This window comes from Bos grunniens, chromosome 7, assembly GCF_055505025.1.
Source record: "Bos grunniens cultivar Pamir isolate PY7600 chromosome 7, Bosgru_T2T1.0, whole genome shotgun sequence".
Taxonomy (NCBI): domain Eukaryota; kingdom Metazoa; phylum Chordata; class Mammalia; order Artiodactyla; family Bovidae; genus Bos; species Bos grunniens.
In genome coordinates, this window is record NC_141171.1 from 69,359,820 (window position 1) to 69,385,007 (window position 25,188).

A 25,188-nucleotide genomic window follows, 5' to 3' on the forward strand; every position below is an offset into this window, starting at 1 on the left:
AAGAGACCGGAAAGAACCATCCACAATGCTCTGGCGGGGAGAAGGGAGACATCGTGTTAATTTTAATTATATTTTCCGATATATACCACGTTTTTTACAGCAAATTAACAAATGCTATTTGGAAAGAAAAAAATCACCATTAAACCTTAAAACTTGGCCAGAAATGAATTTTTTTTAATTTCGTGAGAATGACTTGTTGCAGACCGAGAGGACATATGGCAACAATCAAGGATAGTGCTAAGGGAAGACTGGAACCCTCCTTCCAGGCCCGGAAGTCAGTTACAAACTACAAGGAGAGGCAAGCGAGATGCTGGCCTCCACTATGGCTAGAGCGACCACGAAAAGACACAGGAACTTCCGGGGCGGAGCTCTCTGTTCCGTTCCCTACCTTGGGGGAAATGTGGGCTGCTGGCGCATTGAAAGTTCGCGATTGCTTGGCTGCTACTTCCGTCACTCTGAGACGGTGCTTGAAATTGGGAGCGACCATGGCAAAGAGCAAATTCGAGTACGTGCGGGACTTCGAGGCTGACGACACATGCTTGCCCCACTGCTGGGTGGTGGTACGACTGGACGGCAGGAATTTCCATCGGTGAGCGAGCTCGGCCCGGGGTGCGTGCTTCGCAGGCGTTTCCGGTGAACGCGGCCTCTCCGTAGCCGCCCGTAGCTTGTGGTTACCGTGGTAACGCGGCAGCCAATGACTGCGCGGCTTTAAGCATCACTCTGTGCTGGCTACAACTGGCTTGAACGCGAGTAGTCTGGATAGTTAAAATGAGACAGGGTGTTCCCCTGGTGACGAGCTGTCCATTGACAAGGCTTTGGTGGGAGAAGTCACGCTTGGGCGCTTTATTTCAGCTCTTCAACCGATGGCCAAACTGGTTGTTAGGTATCTTTGAGGGCTTGCTGTGGACAACGCTATACAGAGCATATTCTTGTTTCATTATAAGTAACAGGGCACATGGACTGGATTCAGGAGGGGAAAAGTCAGAAAAAAACAAAGTAACAGAAAGATGGGAATTTCTTTAAAAATACTACTTTGGTAATGATTACTGTAGTTAAAATTTATTGAGCAGTCCAAGGAGCCAGGCATAGTTGTGTTTGTTACCTCCCTCTAACCTGCAGGACAATCCTATGAAGTAAATTTATCCCCATTTCACAGAAAAGGGAATGGAGGATTAGTATATATGTTCCTTTTTCTCAGTTGGTCAGAGCTAAAAAAAAAAAAAAACTGGAGTTCTTAACGAAATGGATTGGGTTGTGGCTCCTGGATTGTTTGGACTCACAGCACTATTACAGTGTCTTCCTTTATGAACAGCCTATTTAATCTGTGTATTAATGACAAAGTCTCTTGCAGCCATGCCCTTTTCCCTTTTCTTTTTCCCATTTGAAGGTTTGCTGAGAAACACAGCTTTATAAAACCTAATGACAGCCGTGCTCTTCATCTAATGACCAAATGTGCCCAAACTGTAATGAACGAACTGGAGGATATTGTGATTGCATATGGACAGAGTGATGAGTACAGCTTTGTGTTCAAGCGAAAAAGCAATTGGTTTAAAAGAAGAGCCAGGTAATTATGTGGCCTAGCTCCTTCAGAAAATTTCCTACCAGCATCTGGCTTCTGCTTGGGCTTCCCTAGTGGCTCAGCTGGTAAAGAATCTGCCCGCAATGCACGAGACCTGGGTTCGATACCTGGGTTGAGAAGATCCCCTGGAGAAGGGAAAGGCTACCACTCCAGTATTCTGGCCTGGAGAATTCCTTGGACTATATAGTCCATGAGGTCGCAAAGAGTCGGATAGGACTGAGTGGCTTTCACTATCTTAATCATAAACTTGCAGACTGTAGTATTTGCAACTGCAGAATGTGTGTGTGTGTGTATGTATGTCTATATATGTATATATACACACGCACACACATTGGTAAACTGATAATATGTATAGAAGTTGACTGTTGTACTTCCGTATGTTATCTGGGCATTGTATGCTGCTTCCATTTCACATCACCTTAGCTTCTAAGCTGAACATGAAAACTAGAAACAGAAACAAAACGTTTAAGTAAGGAGGATCTCAGTACAAATTAGATCTCATATTTAATTTGGCGGTATGTTGAAACTTTCACAGAAAATAGGTCATGTAATGAGTTGGTGTGTTTTTAAAACAGTGGTGTCCCTCCTCCCAAGACTTGAAGAAAATCCTCTTGAACCATCAATTCACATCACATCCTATAGAAAACCATTTGATAATAGTAAACTACTTTATAGGACTAGAAAGAGAGGCAGGCTGCATTTTAAATATATAACTGAAATATTAAAATAGTTTTTCTTGACTCAATTTATATTATCTCTTGGCTCTCCAGACAGTTTGTGTTATCACTGTTACACCCACAGACCCTGTCATGGCGTTGAATTAATACCATGTATTTTCTTTTTTCTTGCTCCACCCAACCTGCCTTCTGCAAGTAAGTTTATGACTCACGTGGTTTCCCAGTTCGCCTCCAGCTATGTGTTTTATTGGCGGGATTACTTTGAGGACCAGCCCCTTCTGTATCCCCCAGGCTTTGATGGAAGAGTCATAGTGTATCCTAGCAACCAGACTCTAAAGGACTATCTCAGCTGGCGGCAAGCAGATTGTAAGTGAAACCAAATAAACAGATGTATTAATAGTTACATCACTAATTCGTTATATTAGAGGTGATGCTCTGAAATAGTTTTGGCTCGTGTATTTTGTTTGGAATGCAGTATTTCAGGTTTTTAAAATTAGTTGAAAATACTTGAAAAATTGGGTATTTTTATGTAAATATTCCTTATTTTTAGCTTTTTTTTTTTTTAATCAGAAGATCTGGCAATACTAAGTCTGTATTTCCACTTAGTATTGGTCAGACCCTGTGTAGTGACTTCTGCCTTTACACACACACACACACACACACACGCACACACATGTGCATGTACACAGGAGCCAGTGTGCCTCTACTTCTCCGTTGTTCCTCTGGGATCACCTACTCTGCTTTCCACATTTAGGTTCATGCTGGCTTTAGTGGGTATTTGAGTTGTGACCCTGCCTTACATGATGAAATATTTGTGAGACTTTTACTCATTTGATGTGTCTTGATTTTTCCAGAAGAATTGGAAAAGAGGTGGGAATAATACACATCAAATAACTTTGAAAGTATTCTTTAGCTTAATGCACAAGTCAACAGACTTGTGTGAAGCATAGCTGAAACGAAAGGATAAAACTGTTAGAAAATAAGTTTTTTTTTCTGCTTCACTGCTTCCCTGTATGTTCCCTGTGTGTGACTTTTGACAGGTAACTAAATGTTTCTGAGGTCTCTGTACTTTAAAGAGGAGAGAGATTGGGCTCTAGTACTCTTGGAAGGGTGAATATTAAAAAAAAAAAAAAGATTCGATATCCCTACACAGTGTTACTCTGTTTTCCTTACAGGTCACATCAATAATCTTTATAATACGGTGTTCTGGGCACTTGTACAGCAGTCTGGCTTAACACCATTACAAGCCCAAGAGAGATTACAGGTATATAGATCTTACTGCATTAAGACTTCAGAGGGGACAGTTTATAATCTCTCATGACATTTTGCCTTCTTTTTAAGCTCTTAAGTTTTTACAGCTTTGTTTTGAAAAGTTACAAAGATCACACTAGTAGCAGATCTGCTGCTTGCTTGCTTTGTGACTGTGGGTAAGCTGTTAACCACTCGCTGAGCCTCAGTGTCCTCTGCTGGAAAATGGAATTAATGGCTCTGCACTCCCACATGGTAATGCTTGGCTGGAGCTTGATATTGGCTGCCCTCTATACAGGGCACATGCTCGTCTTTTCTGTCAGCCCCACCTGGCTGCTGGGGACCTGGAGTTTGGGGTTAGGACTCTTGTATATCATTAAGACCCCAGACTCTGGGGAGTCAAATAATTGTACTCAGATGTTTTTGTTTAATTTTACCTCTCTGCCTTAGTTTTTCATAGGTAAAATGTGGACAATAATAGTTCCTACCTTACAGGTTTATAGTGAGAATTTTAAGTGGCATGATGCATGTAAAACACACATAGACTAGTACAAAGCACACTAAGTACCTAATAAATACTTTTGTTATTAGATGCTATTTTATTATTAGATGCTACTTGCAGGTAAACTGTGAAATGAGATGTGTTGTAATAACTCCTAATACAATGCCTGGTACATTATAATGACTCAGTAAACGGTTGTCATTATTAACAACAGTGATAAAGATGGGTAGCACTAATAGGAAGACTGGTAGATGTAGCCAGAGTTTGGAAGCGCTGAATTTAGATTTTGATTCTTATTCTTAAGTGTAAGAGCACCGTTGGCTTTGGAGACTTTATATAATCTTTCTAAGCTTCTGAGCGCTCATCTCTAAAATGGAGATGGTTATGAGCGTCAAATAAAACATACAAACTATCCAGTACAGAATCAATGCTCTTAACTATTAGTGCCTCTCACTCCATCACAGTAGTGATTGGGGAAGCCAGTTACTTGCTACAGAAGAGAACTTTATGGACTTTTGTATTTAAATAAGATTTGAACTGCTCTTAAAATTCATTAATACCTATATGATGTTTGATGAAATGCTTCCGTTTCTTGATTTGTTGCTAGCAGTTTAGATAGAGAGTGGAATGGATAGGTGGAGCTAGGGGAGAGAAAAGACCTACAGAGCCTTTTATATTTGTTTTTATTTCTTCAGGGAACTCTTGCAGCAGACAAGAATGAGATTTTATTTTCTGAATTCAACATCAACTACAATAATGAGCCACTGATGTATAGGAAGGGGACTGTGTTGATATGGCAGAAGGTAATGCTGTTATGTCTAAGGGAAAACGAAGGTCAGAAAGAAAGCCTGTGCCTAACCCATGCTTTGTCTTGCCTGCTGCCTGCGTGCTGATGTGACTCCAGTCATTAGCACAGATTAGACCCTTTCCAAAACGAGATGCTATAGATTATTATTATGGATGCTTGCTTCGTCAGTTCATCAGTCAAGTTTGTGATCTGGACTCCCCCCTTCTATAAGCAGAATTGCAGAATTTTAGAATTTATTTTTTTGTGTCATAAGCTCTCCCCAAATCAAATCAAACCCCTTTAACAGGTTTAGTGCCGATAAGAGAATTTTTGCATTCAAAGAACATTTAAAAAAAATCCCACACTGGACCATTAAATGGCCCACCCATCCCATGAGAACTATAATTTGAGGAACTGATGTTGTATGTGAAGGTTCTGTCCCTTACAGAATGTTTGAGAGATTCTCTAGACAGTCATAGTTAACTTAATATTCTGTCTCCTTTCATCTAAATCCTTAATTCTACCAATATTTTCTCTCTGATCCAGCTCCTGGGCATAATGATGTCTCTAAATTTATTTCCTTCCGTCTAAAGTATTTTTTTCTGAAATGAATGTTTTTAAGTATTAAGGGAGTAAGTATCCTAAGAGCTCAGGATCTCACTGGCAACTTCAGCTCTTTTATTAGTATTTTTTAAGTATTTGTTCTTTGGACCTGCAGGTGGGAAAGCAGAAATATCTTTAATTCTATGGTTATTGCTAACAGGTAACAAAGAGTCCCTTCTGTGTTCCTAAGATCTCCTCTCAGAATAGAGCAGCATAACTGTTTAAAAAGTGTTTTTAGTTGTAAAGAAGTTCAGGCATAGTAAGATATGTATCTGTCTGAAAATATATATTTGTCTGGGTTGGCTAAAAGTTTATTTGGGTTTTTCGAAAAACCCAAATGGATGTTTTGGCCAACCAAATATATAGCCGACTTCTCCGTCTTCTGTCCCAAAGCCACTCTCTAGTTAACAATGTCAGTGTTTTAACTTTACCTATAGGTGGAGGAAATCACAACAAAAGAAGTTAAGCTGCCAGCAGAAATGGAAGGAAAAAAGATGGCGGTGACCCGGACCAGGACTATGGTGGTGCCCTTACACTGCAATATCATTGGGGATGCTTTCTGGAAGGAACATCCAGAGATCCTGGATGAAGACAGCTGACCCTTTGCTTTTCAGTCCTGGCGTGCTTAACCATCTCGGCCCCCAAGTCTCCAGGCCTTTGCAGGCCCTAGCATCTGTGCCATGCAGAAGTGTCCCGGGAGTGACATGCCTCTGATTGGGAGGGGAGCGGAGAGAAAAGGGGTGGATGTGGGTGGTGTATCTTGTTCTGCTTTAAGTGGAACACCTTTTTTGCAGTGTTCAAACGTGGTTCCTTTGGTAGAAGTACATTTAAAAAAAAAATTGTGGTACTCTTTTTATAAAGCAAGAACTATGTTATGCCTTGTAGATGAATCATTTTTAGATTGTGGCATGGGTCTTACAAAAACCAGTCAAGCTTTTTTCACCTCTGCTAGAAGATGAGCCCAAACTTTACTGTCACCTGCTCTTTCTTTACCACAGAATCCAGTGACCCCGGTCACCTCACCTTTCCCAGCCACCTAATTGCATTCGTCTTTGGCAGACCTGGAACTAGTATAGGTTGATGCCTTCCCAGTGCCTCTGAATGCAGGAATTCCAGGGCAAACTCAGGGCTTTGTGCCATTATCCAAGTTGGCAACCTGCGCTGAACTAACGAGTTGTAGCTTGGGTGTCCTTCATAAATATTGCGTGGACTGATGTTGTGGAGTTGTCAGCATGACCCTCCTCATCTCACCAGGGGCGGTGATCACAAGGCTGCTTACTCTTTCTCAGGAGAAAGAGAGTTACATGTCTATATGGGAGAAGGAAAATGTGAGATTGAATGAGCCAGGAGGAAGATACTCTCTGTCGTCTTGGCACTTCAGTTTTGAAAGTCACCTTCCTGTTGGACTTCCTGAAAAAGATTCTCAGGTAGCCTCTGTATAATAAAACAATGGCATTTGACTTGGAGAGCAGAGGGACCAACACTCATCTTTGGGTCACAGGTAGTAGAGGAGCCCTAATGGTTCTACCTGCTGACGTGGAGTTGGGCGAGGAGCCGCAGGAACTGCATGTTGCTCGTGGCCTCCGAAGCGAGGAGGCAGTGGGGATTGTTGGTCGAGAACTCACATTTCCTTTTATGTTCATTTCATATTTTAGAGGGAAAAGATTAATTTGGCTCTATAAAGAATTAATTAAAAGCCCACATCACAGTGCCTGGTCTTACACTGTAGAATTTACAGCCAAGAAAATGTATTTTTGAAAGAGCGATGACTGGTCTCATCTCACTAATTGACACCCCATCTGTTGATGCCTTTTTTTCCCTCCCTGTTCTCACTCCACGGGAATAGGAGACATGGCTTACAGTTGGTAATTGATAAAATTTCTTTGAGAAGAAAAAAAATAAAGGTTTCAACTCCCTTGGCCTGATTTTTCTTTTTTCTTTTTTTTTCATACAAATTCAGTATATGAGTCCAACTTCCATGTGTGAACGTCCTTACATAAGCCAGGCTCACATCCCTTCATCACAGTGGTGGTTCACAGACTTCTAGATACAAAAATTTACTTGAAATGCTCTTTTAAAATGCCAGTTCCAAGCTCTCTCCCCATGAAGAGTTTGGGATTCAAAGACTTTTGATGGGTGTAGTCAATATACCACACTTTGGGTAACTATACTAAAACCTAGACTTGTACATCTAGATACACTGTGATAGGCCAAGTAAGGCAGTAAGAATGTAGCTCTTGATTGGCAAACATAATAGTAAATAAATTTCAGCGTTCTATATCAAAACAAGTATAGATAAGTAGGTGTACAAATTTTTAAGACGGCCACCCAAGAAAGTTTTGTTTTCTGTGGGTGTTATGTGATACTACAAAGGTATCACTTGATTTTGTTATAAAATAGGACATGTGCTTGCTGGTTGAATTGCCAGCAGTTGGCAGGAGTGAGGTTTGTCTTGGGGAGGGTGGTTTTGAGCGGAGGAATATCCTGGGTTTAATATTTACGCTGTAATACCTGTTGAATTAAGTAATGCTGTCAGAAGAGGTAGTATCTGGACCTTTGATGTAGACTACACTATTTTAACATCAAGAAACAAAAAAGGTTCTGCTAAACAGAGGCTCTAAAGTACAGCCAGGTTTTATAAATATGCCATCCCAGTTGGATCCTCCTTTCCTCCAGGTGCTTAGCAATACTTAGAAGATCAGTGGTGGTGAATTTTCTTTAATACTAGCATCTTTCTGGGGTATGTGTAAATTTCTTTTTGCCTAGGTGTAAGAAATGCAGTACTAGGGTCCACTCATCGTCCTTCACTTTCATTGTACACTTAATATTCCTAGAGCATTTATTACGCCCCATATGCATATCTTTCGTTCTTCAGACAGTTCCTTGAAACAGTTTCTAGCAAAGAGTCAGACACGACTAAGCGACTGAACTGTTTGTATCTCAAAAGAATGTAAAGCTCAGAGAAGCTAAATAGTTGGAGCCCAGGCGTCTGAACTCCAGTGATGCTCAGCATTAGAACAAATTGGGACATTCCTTGCCCTCTTCCTCGGCTTCCCTGATAGCTCAGTTGGTAAAGAATCCGCCTACAATGCAGGAGACCCCGTTGGATTCCTGGGTTGGGAAGATCCTTTGGAGAAGGGATAGGCTACCCACCCCAGCATTCTTGGGTTTCCCTTGTGGCTCAGCTGGTAAAAGAATCTGCCCACAATGCGGGAGACTTGGGTTCGATCCCTGGGTTGGGAAGATCCCCTGGAGAAGGGAAAGGCTACCCACTCCAGTATATGGGGTCGCAAAGAGTCGGACGCGACGCAGCGACTTTCACTTTCACTTTGCCCTCTAGCCACTGCTTCCCGCCAGTCCAAGCTACTAGTAGAACATAATACCGTAGAACCGAGAAACACCTGGGGAGCTTGTCAAGCTGACGGGCCCAGCCTCCATCCCCAGGGAATCTGGACTATCAGCAAACACCTAAAGTGATAATGATATTGATGGGAAAACGCTGCGTTAACACAAATGAACCTCTTCCCCCGCACGCTGATGCGCTCCGAGCCCCGGGCGAGTAGCTGCCGCGCACCACACCCCTGGCGGCGCAGAGCGCAGGCAGATGCTGCCCCCTGGCGGCCGCCCGGGCGCAGTGAGACACCCCGCGCCGCGGCTGCGCAGTGACGCCCTCTGGCGGCCCCGCTCCTTCTTCCCATCGGCCTCGGCTTGCGGGCCTTTCAAACATGGAGGAGCGGGAGCGGGGGGCGAGGTCGGCTCGCGCTGGGAGCCCCGCGCGCCCGCCCAGCCCGCGGCTGGATGTCAGCTCTGACAGCTTCGACCCGCTGCTAGCCCTGTATGCGCCCCACCTGCCTCCCATTCCCTACCCCAACGCGCCCTGCTTCAACAACGTGGCCGAGTACGAGAGCTTCCTCAGGACCGGGTTACGGAGCGGCGGGCGCGGAAGGGCGCGGGGCGCGGCCGCCGGCTCAGGGGGCCCCGCTGCGGCCGCCGGGCCCTCGGGCAGGACCCGCCGCCGCCCGGACGCCCCCGCCCCGGACCCCGAGCGCATCCAGCGCCTCCGCCGCCTCATGGTGGCCAAAGAGGAAGGGGACGAGGCCGCCGACGCGCAGCGGCGGGGTCCGGGTCGGAGCAGGAAGGCGCCGCGCAACGTGCTCACGAGAATGCCCTGTGAGTCCCGCGGGCGGGCGGGCGGGGGCCGGGCCGGCTGTCCGGAAGGCGGCGGCCCTGCAGGCGTGTCCCTGGTGACAGCCGCTTGGCGCGGACCTGTGTGTGTGTCAGGGGGAAGGTCTTGGTGAAGGCTGAAGAGATAACCAGCGACCGTGGGGAGGGTCAGCTTGAGGAATTCAGGGTCTGTATGGGCAGTGAGGGAAGAGTGGCAAGGCTGTAGAGGGAATAAGTAGCCCTGGGTAAGATCTGCATAACATGCGTAAAGGTGATGGGGGCCACAGAAGTGACCACAGAGGTGATGAGGAACCTGCTGAAATCGATCTGCAGGAGTGATTGGGGGGTGGGGGGTGGCCGGGGGATTCTGGAGAGGTGGTGAGCCTGGAAACGGGACATCATGGGGAAGGTTTGCAGAGGGTGATGAAGTCTTGGGGCCACGCATGGTGAGAGGAGGGAGGGCACAGCCAGTATTAGGGGAGGGAGAGTGGTTCGGTCAGTGAGATTTGTGGGTGATGGGACGCAGTATGAGGAAATTGTTCAGATAGCACAGGGGACGTAATCTCATGACCTCTGCACATTAAGTGACAGCTCGTTCTCAGTGCTGTAGGCAGAAAGGGCTGCAGGGTCTTGACACACATGTGTTCACTGGAATGCAGCAGGCACAGAAGGCCACTAAAGGGCAGACACTTTTACAGCTTCGCTGCCGGGGTGAGTGCAGGGACTCTTGTCTGTCAGGCTCCTATTACCATATGCACAGGTTATTTTGAGTTCTGAAGGTGTAAATGGCACTAGGGGATTTCTTGCAGCCTCCTAATAGTTCCTTAGAGTAAAGCTGTAAATAGCAGAGATTGCTAAGTGTGAGTTAGGTCTTGTATAAACGGAATAGAAACAGCCCAGGGTCATATCTTTGTCATCTGGCAAGCAGTTCTGACATCTGCCCCATGAACACAATGACCTACTTAGCCATTCAGAGCATCTGTATCCTGATAACTAAATTGTGGCATTATTAAATCACTGCCTTTGGAATGGAGGGTTTTGCTACGTAAAGGAATATTTTGTTTATTTCCTAGAAGTGTGTTAAGAGAGCAACATCCTAAAAAACTGAGTGTTGTTAGGGGTGCCTTTGTGATTCCAGTGCCAGAGCATCACTGCCTAAGCTAGGGTTTACTCCAGTTTGCTTGCCCAGCAGTGACACAGATTATGCGTGTGCCTAAATTAAGAGCAGTTTGGGGGAGCTTATTTTGCCCGTAGTTTTTGCCACTATCAGATCTTTGAAATGCCCTCCAAGTCTCAGATTGTAACATTTATTTCCATTTTGCCAAGTATTGCTTTGCTGCCAAGATTTTCAAGACAAAAAGAAGTATTTCTATGTGGTCAGTGGTTTTGGCTCCAGTAAGGTGGAGCACTTTGCCATATTTTTAGGATGAAAGAGTGTGAGGGCCAGCTTTATCAACTTTCCACAATTAAATGTATGCCTGGAATCAAAGTCTCAAAATGTGCTCTAGGCATTGAAAATTTTAATCCTACCTCTGGAAACAGTTGGATGTACATGGTAGAGATGAGTAGATATCACAAAAAATTGATGACCTTCAGGAAGCAAAAAAAAGTATAGAAGCAGGGATGAGGATTAGGTTTTTTCCAAAAAAGAATTGATATAGAAGTCAGCTTTAGGTCTTGAGGTTAAGAAAGGGCATGCTTGACGATAACAGCAATTACTTAAAAATAAGGCTGTTGAGCATGTAATATATGCTAAATAAGCATATAAGATATGCTAAATTACATATAGCAAAATTCACTCCTCAGGTGAGTAAAAAGGTTGTGAATTCATCACCACATTCAAGATACAAATCAAGGAGTTCCCCAGTGATCTAGTGGTTAAGATGCTACACTTCCAATGCAGGGGATGCAGGTTCAAACCCTGATCAGGAACTAAGATCCCACATGCTGTGTGGCAAAAAAAATAAAATAACATGTAAAGTTAAACTTATCATAGGGCCTGGCCCATACTGAGGGCTCAGTAATTGGTGATAATATTGGTGACAGTGATGCTGCTGCTGCTGTTGATGTGAAGGAGAGGAGCTTGGAGACTCTTGAAGTGAACCAATAGTATGATGAGGCTCTGGACTGTATTGTTGGTTGTGGAAACAGAAAAGAAAGGTCAGGTCTTAGTTATTGAGAATCTCTTGTCTGGACTTAGTATTGGCTATTCTGCTGCTGCTAAGTCGCTTCAGTCGTGTCCAACTCTGCAACCCCATAGATGGCAGCCCACCAGGCTCCACCGTCCCTGGGATTCTCCAGGCAAGAATACTGGAGTGGGTTGCCATTTCCTTTTCCAATGCATGAAAGTGAAAGTGAAGTCACTCAGTCATGTTTGACTCTTCACGACCTCATGGACTGCAGCCTACCAGGCTCCTCCGTCCATGGGATTTTCCAGGCAAGAGTAGTGGAGTGGATTGCCATTGCCTTCTCCAAAGGGAAAGATAAAAGAGTGGGGTTAAAAATGACCTGAATTTGGAAGGATGTGGCCCAAGGGTAATGGCAGTGGAGAGCGGGATTTGGAAGAATAACTTCTTCAAAGATAAGGCATAGATATAGTTTTAGAAGCCTGGCTCATATCCATTTGGAGTTTGTCACAAATACTGCTGAGAAGAGATTCAAAATGTGCCTTGTGATTCTGAATGTGGAACTTTTTTTATCTCTTGGGATTTTTGCTCTGCTAGGTGGTGTGCCAGTGTTGTATTTTTGATCACATGAGAGAAATATTCCCTGGAATTATACCTTGTTAAATCTTTGGAAGAAAAAAAAATCAAAGGTACAGATATGAAGGTTGAAAACCTGAGTTTACCATTTGTTTAATTAGAATAAGAGATTTTTGTTAAGGTACATGCTTGTCCTTTCTCCCTGATTTGGGGGTGTGTGGGGAGTAATGCCCCTGTTTTCTTCTAAGTTAGAAAAAGAGTGGCCTTTCCAGCCTTTGTGGAACATATGTGTATGGTGGGAAAGAGGAGTGAATGTGGAAGGCAAGTAGAGTAATTTAGGCATTGTGACCAGTTTCTAAGAAATTTAATTATTGGAACTTATTCATTACATGAAACTAGAAGTTACCTAGTCTAACCTCATCTTATGAATGGGGAAACTTGGACTTGTAGAGAAAAAGTTGCCCACCAAGTTCACACAACTAGTTATAATGACCTAAATGTTGTTTACAGTGCTTGATTTGACACCATCTGTAACATGTATCCGGATATGTGTATATACACATACCTTAGTATGTCAGAGGTTCACAGAATTTTAAAATATGGCTAGAGGAGGGATGGATGGTGAAGGTCAGGCCAAGGTTCTCGTGTTCCTTTCTAAGGCCACTGTTTATGACACTCTGCCTTCTTGCTGAATCTTCAATCTGACAACCTCCTATTTCTCATCTACAAAGTCACTTAATCCAAGAGTATCTTCTTTTATTAACTTATCCCTGCCCTCATTTATAAGCCAGTTCATGAGTGAGGGGTAAGGAGGTTAAGAGTAACCACCTTAGGTATCCAAATTGAAGTGCAAGACACTTGTTCTATTTTATGCTTATACTAAAAATAAAACATATATTTTTGTTTGTTTACTATCAATGACAATAACTTCCAAAGAACTGTGCCTTTCAGACTTGAGGGGAAGAGTGAGATTGTGTAACTGTGAGTGTGTGTGTGTGTGTGTGTGTGTGTGTGTGTATGCATGCATGTGCAGTTTTCTTTAGGGAGGTTTTATGTAGTACAGTCACCATACTGTGATGGCTAAATTAATATAAAATAATAAAAATAAAGCTCAGTCTTGCTTTCAAGCTCTGAAAAAAAAAAGAATCCATCATAATAAAGGCTGAAGATTATAGTCCCAACATTCTTTATATGAATTGTCATACTCCTCTTTTCATATGATGCTTATCAGCAATTTCATTGGAGTCAGATACTCGGCAGGTGCCTTTACATCAGTGAGGCCTGGAATACAACCAGGCCTCCTCTTCCTCATGTGAAAATAATGTTCACTGAAACGCTAGTGGCCTAAGAGCATGGGCTTCTGCGTAATGTAGCTTAGACTGAGAGGGCCAAAAAGCCATTCTCTCTCAGATGAGATTGCATGTGTTTCAGGGTGGACGAGTCACACGGTTCGTTTCCTTTAAACCTATGACCAAAGTTCTTGGTTCTTTGGAAGGCTCAAGCTGGATGATATGCAGTTCATGAGATTTATCCTGAAAAAAGGTTGTTATACAAGGCAGAGAACTAAGAACAATCTAGCTGCTGATGTGCACATTTAGTATAGTGTTTTTTTGCCCCCAAAAGTTTTTAAATGATGCTGCCTCTTAGAATCAGAGACATCGTAGAAATCGCATATGGAGGTAGTGAAACATTTGGATGGTAGCCACGCAGGGGGTTTATCCATGTTCCGGGGAATCTTGTCTCATTTCAGTGTACTGTGCCTGCACTTGCCATGCTGCCCACTGGGCCTTCCTGCTCCTGTGGTGTGGTTGCCAGTGCCATACCATGTTGCCTTGTGTTGCTGGAGATGGCTGGGTGGTCTTGGTTGTTAATTCTGGGAATGAGAGCAAGTATTCATTCTGTGCTGATGGTTCTTCTTGTTTCAGTGCACGAAGGCAGCCCTCTGGGTGAACTCCATCGTTGTATCCGGGAGGGGGTGAAGGTGAATGTTCACATCCGCACTTTCAAGGGACTTCGGGGCGTCTGTACAGGCTTCCTCGTTGCATTTGACAAGTTCTGGAATATGGTAATTAAGCCTTCCTCAAGGAACTGGAGCACCTCCTAAGGATTAAATCTTTTATATATCTCAAGGACTTTATTCAGCAAAACCTCCAGAATAACTTCCTGGAAGCCCTAGAATCTTTGAACTTTCTTGGACAACAACAGAAAAGTTCTTTTTATTGTTTTCCCTAAAGGCAGTGGCTTTCACCTGGGATGATTTTACGTATGCCTCCTTCCCAGGGACATTTGGCAGTGTCATTTTTTGATTGTCACGACTGTGGGACAGAGTACCACTGGCACCTAGTGGGTAGAGGCCAGGGCTGCTGCTTCGCACCCTACAATCCACAGAATATCCTGCCAACAACAGAGAATAATCTGGTCCAGAATGTTACTAGTGCCAGGGTTGAGAAATCTAGGGATAATTACTTATTTCTTCTTTTAGTAATTTTATATTGATTTCTTACTGGTTATTTTTCGTTTGTTTAAAAATATTTATTGACTTCCTACTTTGGCTGGGCATATAGGTACAGAAATTTCAGGAAGGAACTTAAACTGCAAGTTTTGGAAGGAGAGATGAAGATAGAGGGGAAGCAGCCATATTAATAAGCCAGACACTTTGCATGGTGTTTGCTTATGAAGGAGTGTATCATGCGCCCTCAGTCTTCTAGAGGCTTACTGTCTATTTACTAGACAGACATTTGAAGAGAAAAAGGACACACAGCACAACTACAATATGAGACCGTTAGAGTAGGAGCCACCGGGCCTTTCTAGTGTTTCTTTCCATATGATCTTCCATCGCCAGTTTTTCTTCTCTTTGTGCCTTATCTTCCTCTGTGCATGCCCCTTGATAAGCACTTGCTATATGCCAGATCCTGTACAAAGGACTTTATATATAATAACTCAGTAAATGAGTTGTAAGTCTATCACTGTTTTATTTCACAAATGAAGTAACTGAGGCTGGAAGGTTGGTCCCCAAAATCACACTCTTAGTAAGTGAAAGGGACTGTAACTTTATCTTTTCTGGCTTCTGAGACCATGTTTTAAACTGTATGGAGTCATAAAACTTGGATTCAAATCCTAGCTTAACGTTTGGTGGCTGTGTAACTCGAGGCAAAGTAATTTCTCTGAGCCTCAGTTTTCTCATTTCTAAAATGTAGGGGGAAAATGTTTTATTATTGTAAGTTTACCTTTGAAGGGAGAGATTTAAGAGAATATATTTGACAGTGGTGGCAATAACAATACTGTCAGCTTATGTTTGTAAGATGATTCACACTTTTCAAAGTCATTTCTCATCCATGATCTCATTTGATCCTAATGGCTGTCCTGTAAGGTTGATCTCTCATCAACAAGAATTCACCGGCATTTCTGTGTATTATCCTGGCTAGTCTCTTCATTGCTGTCATAAAGCAGAGAGACTGAAAAGGGAAAATCAGCAGTAGTGTTCTTAAGGTGTGGTCTGAGGCTGTCCTGCATTCTAATCATGGGGTTTCTGGTTAAAACAGAAAGTTCCTGGGCTTCATCCCAGATGTACAGAATCAGAATAGCCTTAGATTTATATTTTGCCATATTATTGACCAGAGGATTTTTGCGGAAACTAATGCCTGTGGTGTTAATGCATCTCTGGTCAGTAATGTGTTAATAAGCTTCCTAGATTATTCATGCTCCCTGAAATTTAAGAGCCTCTACCCTACATTTGCAATGGCCCCTTACCATAGGAGAACCCCATCTTACATGGTCGTAACAGCTTGGCGTTCCTATTCAGAGGGGACCGTGTATTACCATTTGTTCCTGCCCAAGAGCTGAGTCACCTGTTAAGTTTAGACTGGTATAATTAGATGGTATTCTGCCATTTAAATTTTGTCCTGAAAGCTATAAAAATAATATTTTGAATGATACCATATTTTTCCTTCCTTTGGTCTCTTTTTCTCCAGGCACTTACTGATGTGGATGAGACCTACCGAAAACCTGTTCTAGGCAAAGCATATGAACGGGATTCTTCGTTGACTCTCACCAGGGTAAGCAGTTTCCCCTGACTTTGAGTACCCAGTGTGCTTTCAAGCTTAGGAATTAAGATCACTGAGCCTAGGGACCAGGATTTCCCAGCAGTAAAGCCTTATTGCTGTCAACCAGGCATGCTTGGACCAAGATCTTCATTAGTCTCTTCTCATGCATCCAGTGAGTAAAAAATGAGTCCGTATTTCTTACTTGCACATTGTTTGAGCAACAAGTTACCTCATCAGGTCTGAATGTCTTTCAGTTTTATACCATAGAAAAAATGGGTACTTTTCCTCTTGACATACTTACTGTTTTATCTGAGTTATGGCTAGAAATAGAAAATTTGTTACTCTTTTTTAAAATTGCAAAGCAGACAGTCTACAGAGCATGATTAAGGAATCTAGTCTGTCCTTTGTATGTCGAAAAAAAGAGATGTTGAAAACTGAAGAGAAGGCTAATACTTGTCATTGCTTTCCTTGCAGCTCTTTGATCGACTAAAACTGCAAGATTCCTCCAAGAAGGAAACAGATTCTAAGTCTGCAGTTGAAGACTCCACTCTCTCCAGATACTCCCAGACATCCACATGGAAGGTGGCTTCGGTGTGGGGAAGAGGAGACACCGACCGGAGTTCACGCAGACGTTCCCGCTCCGTCCCTTCTTCCTTGCAGGCGTCTGCAAGGGAGGAGTCCAGGTCAGAGCTGTCAGGGAGGACTACACGGACAGAAGGGTCCAGTGCGGGGGGTACCTTTTCCAGGGCTACCACCCTTTCCAGGGGCCCGTCCCATAAGAAAAAGAGAAAGCCCAAAGTGGATTACCAGCAGGTTTTCACTCGACATATAAACCAGATTTTCATTCGAGGTGAGAACGTCCTGCTGGTTCATCTTGCACAGTGACTGGCTCAATCTCACTTGAGCTTTGGTTTTAGAAATACAGTGCATGAATTGCTGCTATGCTTATCCTAGTGTCCCAGTGTAACTCGAAATTGGAGTGATCCCTCTGGTCCAGCATGTGCAGAGCATAGAGCCAGGCTCAGGCCCTCTGGGAGATGAGGTCCGGAAGGGAAAACAGGGCTTGAGAGGGTGGTGGGTGTTTGCATTAATATCACAGCAAAAGTTGTACAGAGCATGGTCCATGCATCTGATTTGGTATCACGGTCTACTGCATACACTCAAACCAAATATAAGATCTTGAATTGGGGAGCATGGTATGAATTGAATTGACTCCACAGACACTATAGCATGGTGAAGGAGAAAGCCTCCTCAGGAAGAATGATCTCATTTCTAAAAGCTAGTGCCCTGAGTACTCATCAACTTGTATCTAAGAGTAGCAGTATAAATTGCCTCGAGCCCTTCATGCGCACCTTGTAACTGACCTTTAAGTTTCACTCTACACCACTCTCTCTTGATCGAGGAATGTACTTTGCTATCTCTTAATATCTGTAGGATATAAGAAGGTTGCACATTTATGTAAGAGTGAAATCCGGGTGGGTGGCATGCTCCAGTGAATGCTGTGTCTTCACCCCTCTCCATGTTATGGGAAGAAATAGGGGACCTTGTTGTTTTTCCTCTTGCCAGAGGGAGTTTCTGCAGATGGTGTACCAGTGGGACTGGAAGATGCGCTTGTCCTCTTCTTTCACTTTTGTGGCATGGTGCTAGTGCATGTGCCTGCATATTGCCCCCTGTGTATAGTGTGACCTGTCCTGTGAGCTTTATAGCAGGAGGCTGTCACCTTCATGACTGGCTGCAAAGAGTTCTGCATGAACTCAAGAATACACACACATCATGTGGTTGAGAGTACCCTTTCCGGGCAGGGCTGGCCCTGCCTCGAGTGTCTTTCAGGATGGTTTTCCATGAAACCCGGGTGGAGTGTTATTCCCTTGTGTCAGGCCAAAGAGGTTCTCACAACGTACAACAGCAGTGTCTGTAAGGGACACGTTAGTCAGCCCGGCTTGAGTAACCAAACACCAGACCACCTGCTACTATTTCTACTTGAATCATATGCTTTTTCAATCACCAGTGCAAAATAGGCTATATCTCGACACAGACTGTTAGGCAATATTGACCTTTTGTTTTGTTAGATTATGTTAGGTTTTATTTTAGATATCTTACATTCAAAGTGAGAATGAGAAATAGCTCGCTAGTTAAAATGTTTGAAAAGAAAAACTTCCTCTGCTGTATTTGTTGTGTAACTTAAAGGAGCCTTCTGAGAAGCAGGTGAGTCACGCTCAGAGAGCTGAGCCGGGACTCCTGGTCCTTCGACTGGCTGGGCCTCTGGAGTGAGAGGAGAGCAGACTAACCCCTCTGTGCCTCAGGTTTTCCCTATCAGACACCTACCTCACAGGGGCACTGAGGAACAGAATCTGGGGAAGGCATTTTAAAGTCTTTTAACATACTTAAGTGCCATGAGTAATTTTTACTCACTCTGTTTCATAGCTTGCTAGAAGTTCACTGTCTCATGAGCAAAGTAGGTGCTATATAATATAAGAACGTAATCTCTGTAGGTGTTAGCAGTTATGATCTTCTTGTCATCAGAAGGCAGTGATATTTTCAGGAACTACTTTCCATGTTCCATTCCTTTCTCCTAAGGGACAATGGAAGTTCTCAGAAGAATATCTTTAGTGAAAGAAAAGTAACAATTTTTTTGCTGCTCTCCCATATCCCAGCCCCCACCCTTTTCTGGTTGTGATGAGAGGGAATTCCCCTGCGCTTTTTTGGGGGTTTATATTGCCAGCACTGAAGGAAGGATGTGAATCTAAAAACAGCACATCCCTGAAAGGGAATCTGTGGAAGTTGTTTTATTTGATTTTGTTTCAAAATGGGCTTTAAGTATACTCTTTAGAACCAGATGAGATGCACTAAACATTTAGAGAGGTTCTAGGTTACACATGCAAGTGAACAATTATCTTTGGACACTGCCAGTCTGAGTCTTTTTAAATAGTATGTTCTAAAATCAGTCGTCTTGTTAATCATCAGGCACCCCACCTTTACCCCTTTACCGATCTCCCCTGTTTGGTTGTCCCCATCTGTCTGTCTGTCTTGTCCCTCATCTGGAAGCTGTAATAGTTACTAAATTTTCACAATAAAGGAGAAATTTGAAATTAAATGGAATATAATCAATTTCTATTCATCGTAGTGCCTGATTAAATCTAACCTGACTTATTTTAAACACATGCTCATTTCCTTGTTTGCATATAATTTTCATGTGTCCATATAACGATTGATTTACTGCTTTTCTGTCCAACTTAACAATTCTGGCTCTAAAAATTATTTTAAAACTGTGTGCGATCTGTCTTACGTGCCCATATTCCCCATTTATTGGTTTGGACAGTGATTCTGGGATGATTACTGTCTAGTAAATGTGATATTTTGTACAAAGCATGATAATCATTATTTTATAGAAGTAGATTTTTAAAATTATTGCCTTTTCTTTATTATTGGAGAAATTTTTCAAAACGAAGGAAAAATATATTCTAAAAATGTATATGCTGCTCAAAAATGTGATCATCTAAGACATTTTAACAAATTGCTATGGAAATAACTGAAGTCTTCCTCAAGAGAAGACAAGGAAAGAAAAAGGGGAAGTAACAGCCAGAACGGTAGATTTCTGGAGGCCCCCCATCAGCTCGCCAAGGGGGCCCTAAACAGCCAGTATACACCACAACTGGCTTCTAGTATTCCCCAGGGATTTGAGATTGAGACTCTAGTTCTTATTTTTTTTAACATTGAACTGAAGTTCTTCAGAGTGATCTCTAGACAAGGGAGCGTGTTTTCAGGGCAGACCTATGAACTTGTTGAGGTCTTCTCAGGGGTATCCAGGTTTGTTAGAAAGTAACAAGGGACTGAGAGATGGAAGGTGTGGCTTCACCCCCAGGACGATTTCATGGGCCAATATTTGTGCACAGAGGTGGTTCTACTGCTTCACCACTAGGAGAGGCTGCACTTTAGGTTGTTTGTGCTGGTATTTAGGAAGTATTTCTGCTTTCTTTCAGAGACCAGTTAGGATAGAGGTGGGCGGTTTGCGAGATGGTTAGCTAGAGTTGTCAGTGGCAGGTGGCCCTGGACCAGTTGGTTTCTTTCTCTCTCTGCATGTTGCGTGTCAAGTCAGAAAGCCTAGAAACTGTTAGCATTAAAGTCAAGGTGCATAGGAACCCTTGCCAGTGTCGTTAGTGAATGAAGAAGGGCTTTACCTATCTTCATGGTGAAAAGGTCCAGGAGTACCTTTAGGGATTATCAGCCCCAGCCTCAGAAGCCTTACACAAACCGAGGTGTAGTGCCTGTACCCCTTGAGAAAGAACCTAACTTGATGCAGAGTGGATATTTGTATTTCTATTTGTACTATTTTCATAGCAGCAGACATGGGCAAAATCATGAAATAGAATCTGTTCTGTAAATTACTTTTAAAAATTTTCTTTTATTTTTGCCTTTAGGAACAAATTTAAATTATTCAAAGACAGCTAGCTGTCACTGGTGCTGCCCCAAAGCTTTCTAATCCTTTATGTATTTTTATGAATGAAATGGTTGCTGTGGGAAGACGAAGATTCATCTAAGAGTGTCATGGTATAAACAGAATGGTTTGTAGTTGTTTGAATTTTTCTTTTCCTGTGCCAGGTATAGAATGCAGTCGACCCCTTTTCAGTAGCTTCTGTTCATCAGCTTGTGTGTTTCTGGGTAGCAACTCCCAGAAGGCTTTTCTTAGTGTTTGTGAAGAAAGAAAATCTCATCTAGGCCTATGTTACAAAGGTGGGTGGTCTGTCGTTACTTCCTGGCAAATTGAGTTGATGGATTTAAGATAAGCCTTTGGGGTTCCTCCATCGTTTCCTGGGCTTTGAGGAAGGGTTGGGCCTCCTTTACTCCTGGTGTTTTGAGTATGTTTCAAATGTTTGTAAGTTCTCTTGCACTCCTCTAATAAAAATGAAAGCTGTCTGTCAAGACATGGCTTTGGATGGTTTGGAGATCTATCAGGAAAAAAAGAAGTACACCTGAGACCTTCAGTTGGTCTTTTATTTATTTAGAGTAAAAAGTAGTTTGATAAGCTACCAGAGCCAGTGCTTCTTTAAAAACATTCTCTGAAGAGATAGGAACTGTCCCACAGGAAAGCTATAAAAGCTATTCCCAGTACATTGCAATTGCTTTTGATTTTTAATCCTTTGGAGCAAATGTCTGATGTTATGTTTTTAGAGCTGTGGGGGTAAAATGTATTTTTAAAAAATTTAGGGGTGTTACTGAAACAATGACTGGCTGAATTATGCGTGAGCTAAGCTCTAGGGCAGCTGTCCAGTTCTTTTTCTGTTGTCCCGACAGTAAAGCAGATAGTAAGTGATGTCTTGAAAAGTGATTTGCTTATTCCATCCTGACATCTAAAGGCATTAGGCTCCTATTTGGCAGCCCTGGGGAAACCCCTCCGCACCGTGACTGATTACCTTGTTTTTTAGACAAGGCTAAACCTGGATGACTCTGTGTATTAATAGTTTCACTCTTCATATACCAGCTGCTACAAGAAAAACCATGACTTTTAATCTTGTCTTGAAATTACTCCTCATTGTTAAATTCACCTAAACCCTTCCTGTATATGGAGGGTTGCTGCTAGTAACATCAGTTTGCAATGTTCTGCTTTCAGTATTTGTCATACAGGAGTCTGGAAACTATAATAAATATGATTGTCTTAATAAACTGGCTGCTTTGTCTCTGCTAATTGAGGAGGGATGGGCGGAAAGGAGGTGGCAGGGGAATCTGTTACCCATGAAGACACCCATCTAGAAAGTTAACACGTCACAAGGCTTCTGCAGTCTCATTGTTGTAATCTTGTGCCTTTTCTTTAGCAAAGCACATGTATCTAGATCATTATCCAAGTTTATTTGAAGTTCACACTTAGAAAAGGAACTTGGCCCACGTTTGTGAATTCTCTTCTCTAAGCCCCAAGCAATGGTCATTGCCCTGTGAATTTATCCTATCTAGTAGCTCACTGGTGTTAATCCACTCTCTTCACGACCTGCTGAGATCACCATTGACTCACTCCCCTTGGAGGATTTTACCACATCTCGCTGATTGACACACTTCCAGGAATATCTGAATTTGCCACTGGTTCCTCTGTGCACATACAAGAAGTTGATCTGCCCAGAGATTTGCCACATTGATTACTTGACATCCTCTGTGTGCTTCTAGCCCTGAGTCACCCAAATAAGGTGGACAAACAAAAATGGCATTGATTCTTAGAGGGGGGAACCTCAAGTTAACTGTAAAGACCCAATTCCCTACTTTCAAAGGATACATTAAATTTGGCACAATTGACATACAAGAAGTTTGTAGCCATCACAGTGGAAAAGAGAGGCAAGACCCACATGTTCCAGTTCTGGCTCTTGCTTGTTTGTTTTATATCTCAAAGACTTGTGATTAAATAAAAATGTCCTCGCTAATCAAAATAGTCAGAAGAGTCTCCTAGCTTGACATACAAAATATTCAGTGATGGGTAAATATTGGCAGGGAGTGGAGGCCAGTGGAATGAAATTTATCATCTGTTACTCTCCTTTTGCTTTCTGGATAGGAGTGGCAAAGAGAAAACAAGTGCTTTGTCCAGCCCCGTTTTCTCCTTGGATAGATGTGAAGGGTATTTCAGTCTGCTCAGTTACCACTAGATGGCAGTAGCTTAAAGAGAACTGCTTAAGTGTAGAATCCCAGAAGGACCTGAGGCTCCAGATCTCCAGTTACTGCTACCATTTATTGCTAAACACTCGCCAGTCTGAACCTAAATAATCAAGGAAAAGCAAACTGTAATCAACCCAAGTGGCAATATAACCGTCTCTTACCACTGCTGAATTTCCATAATGTGAAAGGAAGCCTGATGGCAGCCATTAGCCAGTGAAAGTGCCTAAGGAAGAGAGAAATAGGAGAGTGTCCACTATTTCAGGGAGTCTGCTGATATTCTCACATGGTGGAGTTCCTCATTTCTTCTCAGAATGCTGTCAACTCCACCTGTCCCCTTCCCGCCTGCTGGCGGGAGATTACTTCAGAAAAACTGACTTGATTCCCCTATTTCTCAGCTGCTGTCTTGCTTTTGGAAACAATTCACTTTCTCCCAGTGTTAATGCCTGATGCTCCTTTATGAGAGAGGTTGCATTTCTCTTGTGATTCCATAACCAGTATAAAACCTCCAGTCCAAGGCTGCAAGCAAGGAAAATTTCTAATAGACACAGAAAAGTGTGGTGTTTTAGGCTGTGCTCTGGGAGCAGGAGAAATAGGTGGGAAGTGCTGGTAAGTCTCCCAGCACTTCGCATCAAGGCCTTCAAAAGACCTTCTTCTCTCTCCATCAAGGAATAATTTTCCAGCAGCCTCTGGTGAAGAGGAATATACAAGTGCCAAACCTATTGCATGCATTACCTTGTTCAGATAAAACCACAGCAAGGGGGAGATTTTATCCCCAATATGTGTGTGAGGAAACTGGAACAGATTAAATAAGTTACCAACATCTCACCTGGTAATAAATGGTAAATTTGGGGTCTGTCTCTCTGACTCTTAAGTTTGTTGCTAGCCAGTTGTACCTTAAACATATCAAATTTCTCAGGCATTGAATAGGAAGCTTTGAGGACAAGTGGAGTTAATCCCCTTAGATTAATCAGAAACCAGAGAGCTGAGTTAAACTAGAGCTTTTGGTTTTTCACATGTCTAGTTCCTTTTGCCCAGTTCTTTGACTGAAAGTGGACATATACACAGGGCTTCATGGCTCCCAGGAAGGACTGTGGCGGTGGGCACCCCCAGGGCAGTGGTCCAGCTGTGGTAAGAGTGGCTGCCAAGTGAGGACCATGTGGTATTTCATTTCACCCACCGGTTGGTTTGGCTCTGGAAGGGGTATCAACCTAACAGTCTTGTTAAAAAGCAGGTGGGACAGCTAGTGATCTTTCCCAAGTCTTAAGAACGCATGTAGAAAGCCTGCCAGCCCTTTCTTTCCAGTGTTCTCCAAAACCTGGTAAGAATGCTTTCTGCAGGTCTTGACTTATTCATCTTATTAAAACAAAACAACAAAACTTTTCTCAGTGCTAAACTCTGGACGTGCTAAAGCAGGACAAAAGGATTAGCTGAAGGCCTGTAGTCTTCCTAGAAAGATTGACAAGCTGTCTTGTAAAATTTCCCTTCAACTTGATGATGTGTTAGTTTCCAGAATATGACAATCCTAGAAGGAGCCCTTATCTTAGATGCTTACTAGTGGTTTCTAAACCTCAGTTTCCTCATCTCTAAAATAGGGATAATACCACCTGTCTTATAGGGTTGGTGACAAAGTACTCAGCCCAGACAGCAAGTTTGAATGTCATTTATGCTATGATGAGCTTGCTGTGCGATGCTTAGCTGCTTTCTTTACTTCCCTGTGCTTGTGTTTCACGTCCTGAGACCAGGCAAACAAGTGGACGCAGCACAATGCTGTCATCCTTTTTTTCTAGCACACAGACAGACCTTGAAAGATTGTTCTCAGGCTTCCTGAGTTCTTGGCACCTCCTCAGTTGTTTCTCCCTAGGTTAAAACTTGAGGATATCATCAACTTCTTCACCACTGGGAGAGTGTTGTGCTCCCCCAGGAATGACATTAGGCTCCACGGGACATTCATTAGTTGGGGTTACAAGAGGACCACAGGGCACTGGAATGGTAATTTCCTACATGCGACCCCAGTGACCCAGAGGGAGCTAGCTCAGCTGGTCTGAGCATGTGGTTAATGAGGGAAGGGTCATGGTTTCACTCCTGTGTGGGCCAATTAGTGTCACGTGGAAAAGCATGCTCCTGGGGCCCCAGGCAGCAGCTTTACACTGTGGCACTGGTCTCCAGGATGACTGTATGGCCATCATTGCTATCAGAATCCCAACCCAAAACGTACATCTTCCTTATTATTACATAGCCCATGGTTTCCAA

At 43.0% G+C, this 25,188-nt stretch overlaps 2 protein-coding genes across 7 annotated transcripts in view; both read left to right on the forward strand.

The window, feature by feature from the left end:
- The first annotated feature begins 374 nt into the window (after positions 1-374).
- On the forward strand, positions 375-7,321 carry THG1L (tRNA-histidine guanylyltransferase 1 like). Of its 3 annotated transcripts, none has more exons than XM_086412654.1 (6): positions 375-589; positions 1,388-1,564; positions 2,453-2,622; positions 3,432-3,520; positions 4,702-4,809; positions 5,834-7,321. In XM_086412654.1, the coding sequence occupies exons 1-6, from the start codon at positions 399-401 to the stop codon at positions 5,993-5,995; spliced, it is 897 nt and encodes a 298-aa protein (XP_086268780.1). In that variant the 5' UTR covers positions 375-398; the 3' UTR covers positions 5,996-7,321. The 3 variants fall into 3 exon arrangements, with proteins under 3 accessions (XP_086268780.1, XP_086268782.1, XP_086268781.1); XM_086412656.1 differs by having other exon boundaries at positions 2,457-2,622; XM_086412655.1 differs by lacking the exon at positions 4,702-4,809.
- A 1,672-nt stretch (positions 7,322-8,993) lies between these two features.
- Positions 8,994-25,188, forward strand: part of LSM11 (LSM11, U7 small nuclear RNA associated) — a 115,978-nt gene continuing 99,783 nt past the window's right edge. For 2 of the 4 annotated variants that reach the window (XR_015167880.1, XM_086412659.1), the window contains exons 1-4: positions 8,996-9,566; positions 14,188-14,327; positions 16,234-16,317; positions 16,780-16,988. Coding sequence is in view for 3 of the 4 variants with exons in the window: in XM_086412659.1 (XP_086268785.1) it covers positions 9,122-9,566; positions 14,188-14,327; positions 16,234-16,317; positions 16,780-16,988 (878 nt within the window). In the remaining variant the exon portion in view is untranslated. Of the gene's footprint in view, positions 9,567-14,187; positions 14,328-16,233; positions 16,318-16,779; positions 21,967-25,188 lie in introns of those variants that run through there. The other 2 variants (XM_086412658.1, XM_086412657.1) reach the window with 2 other exon arrangements.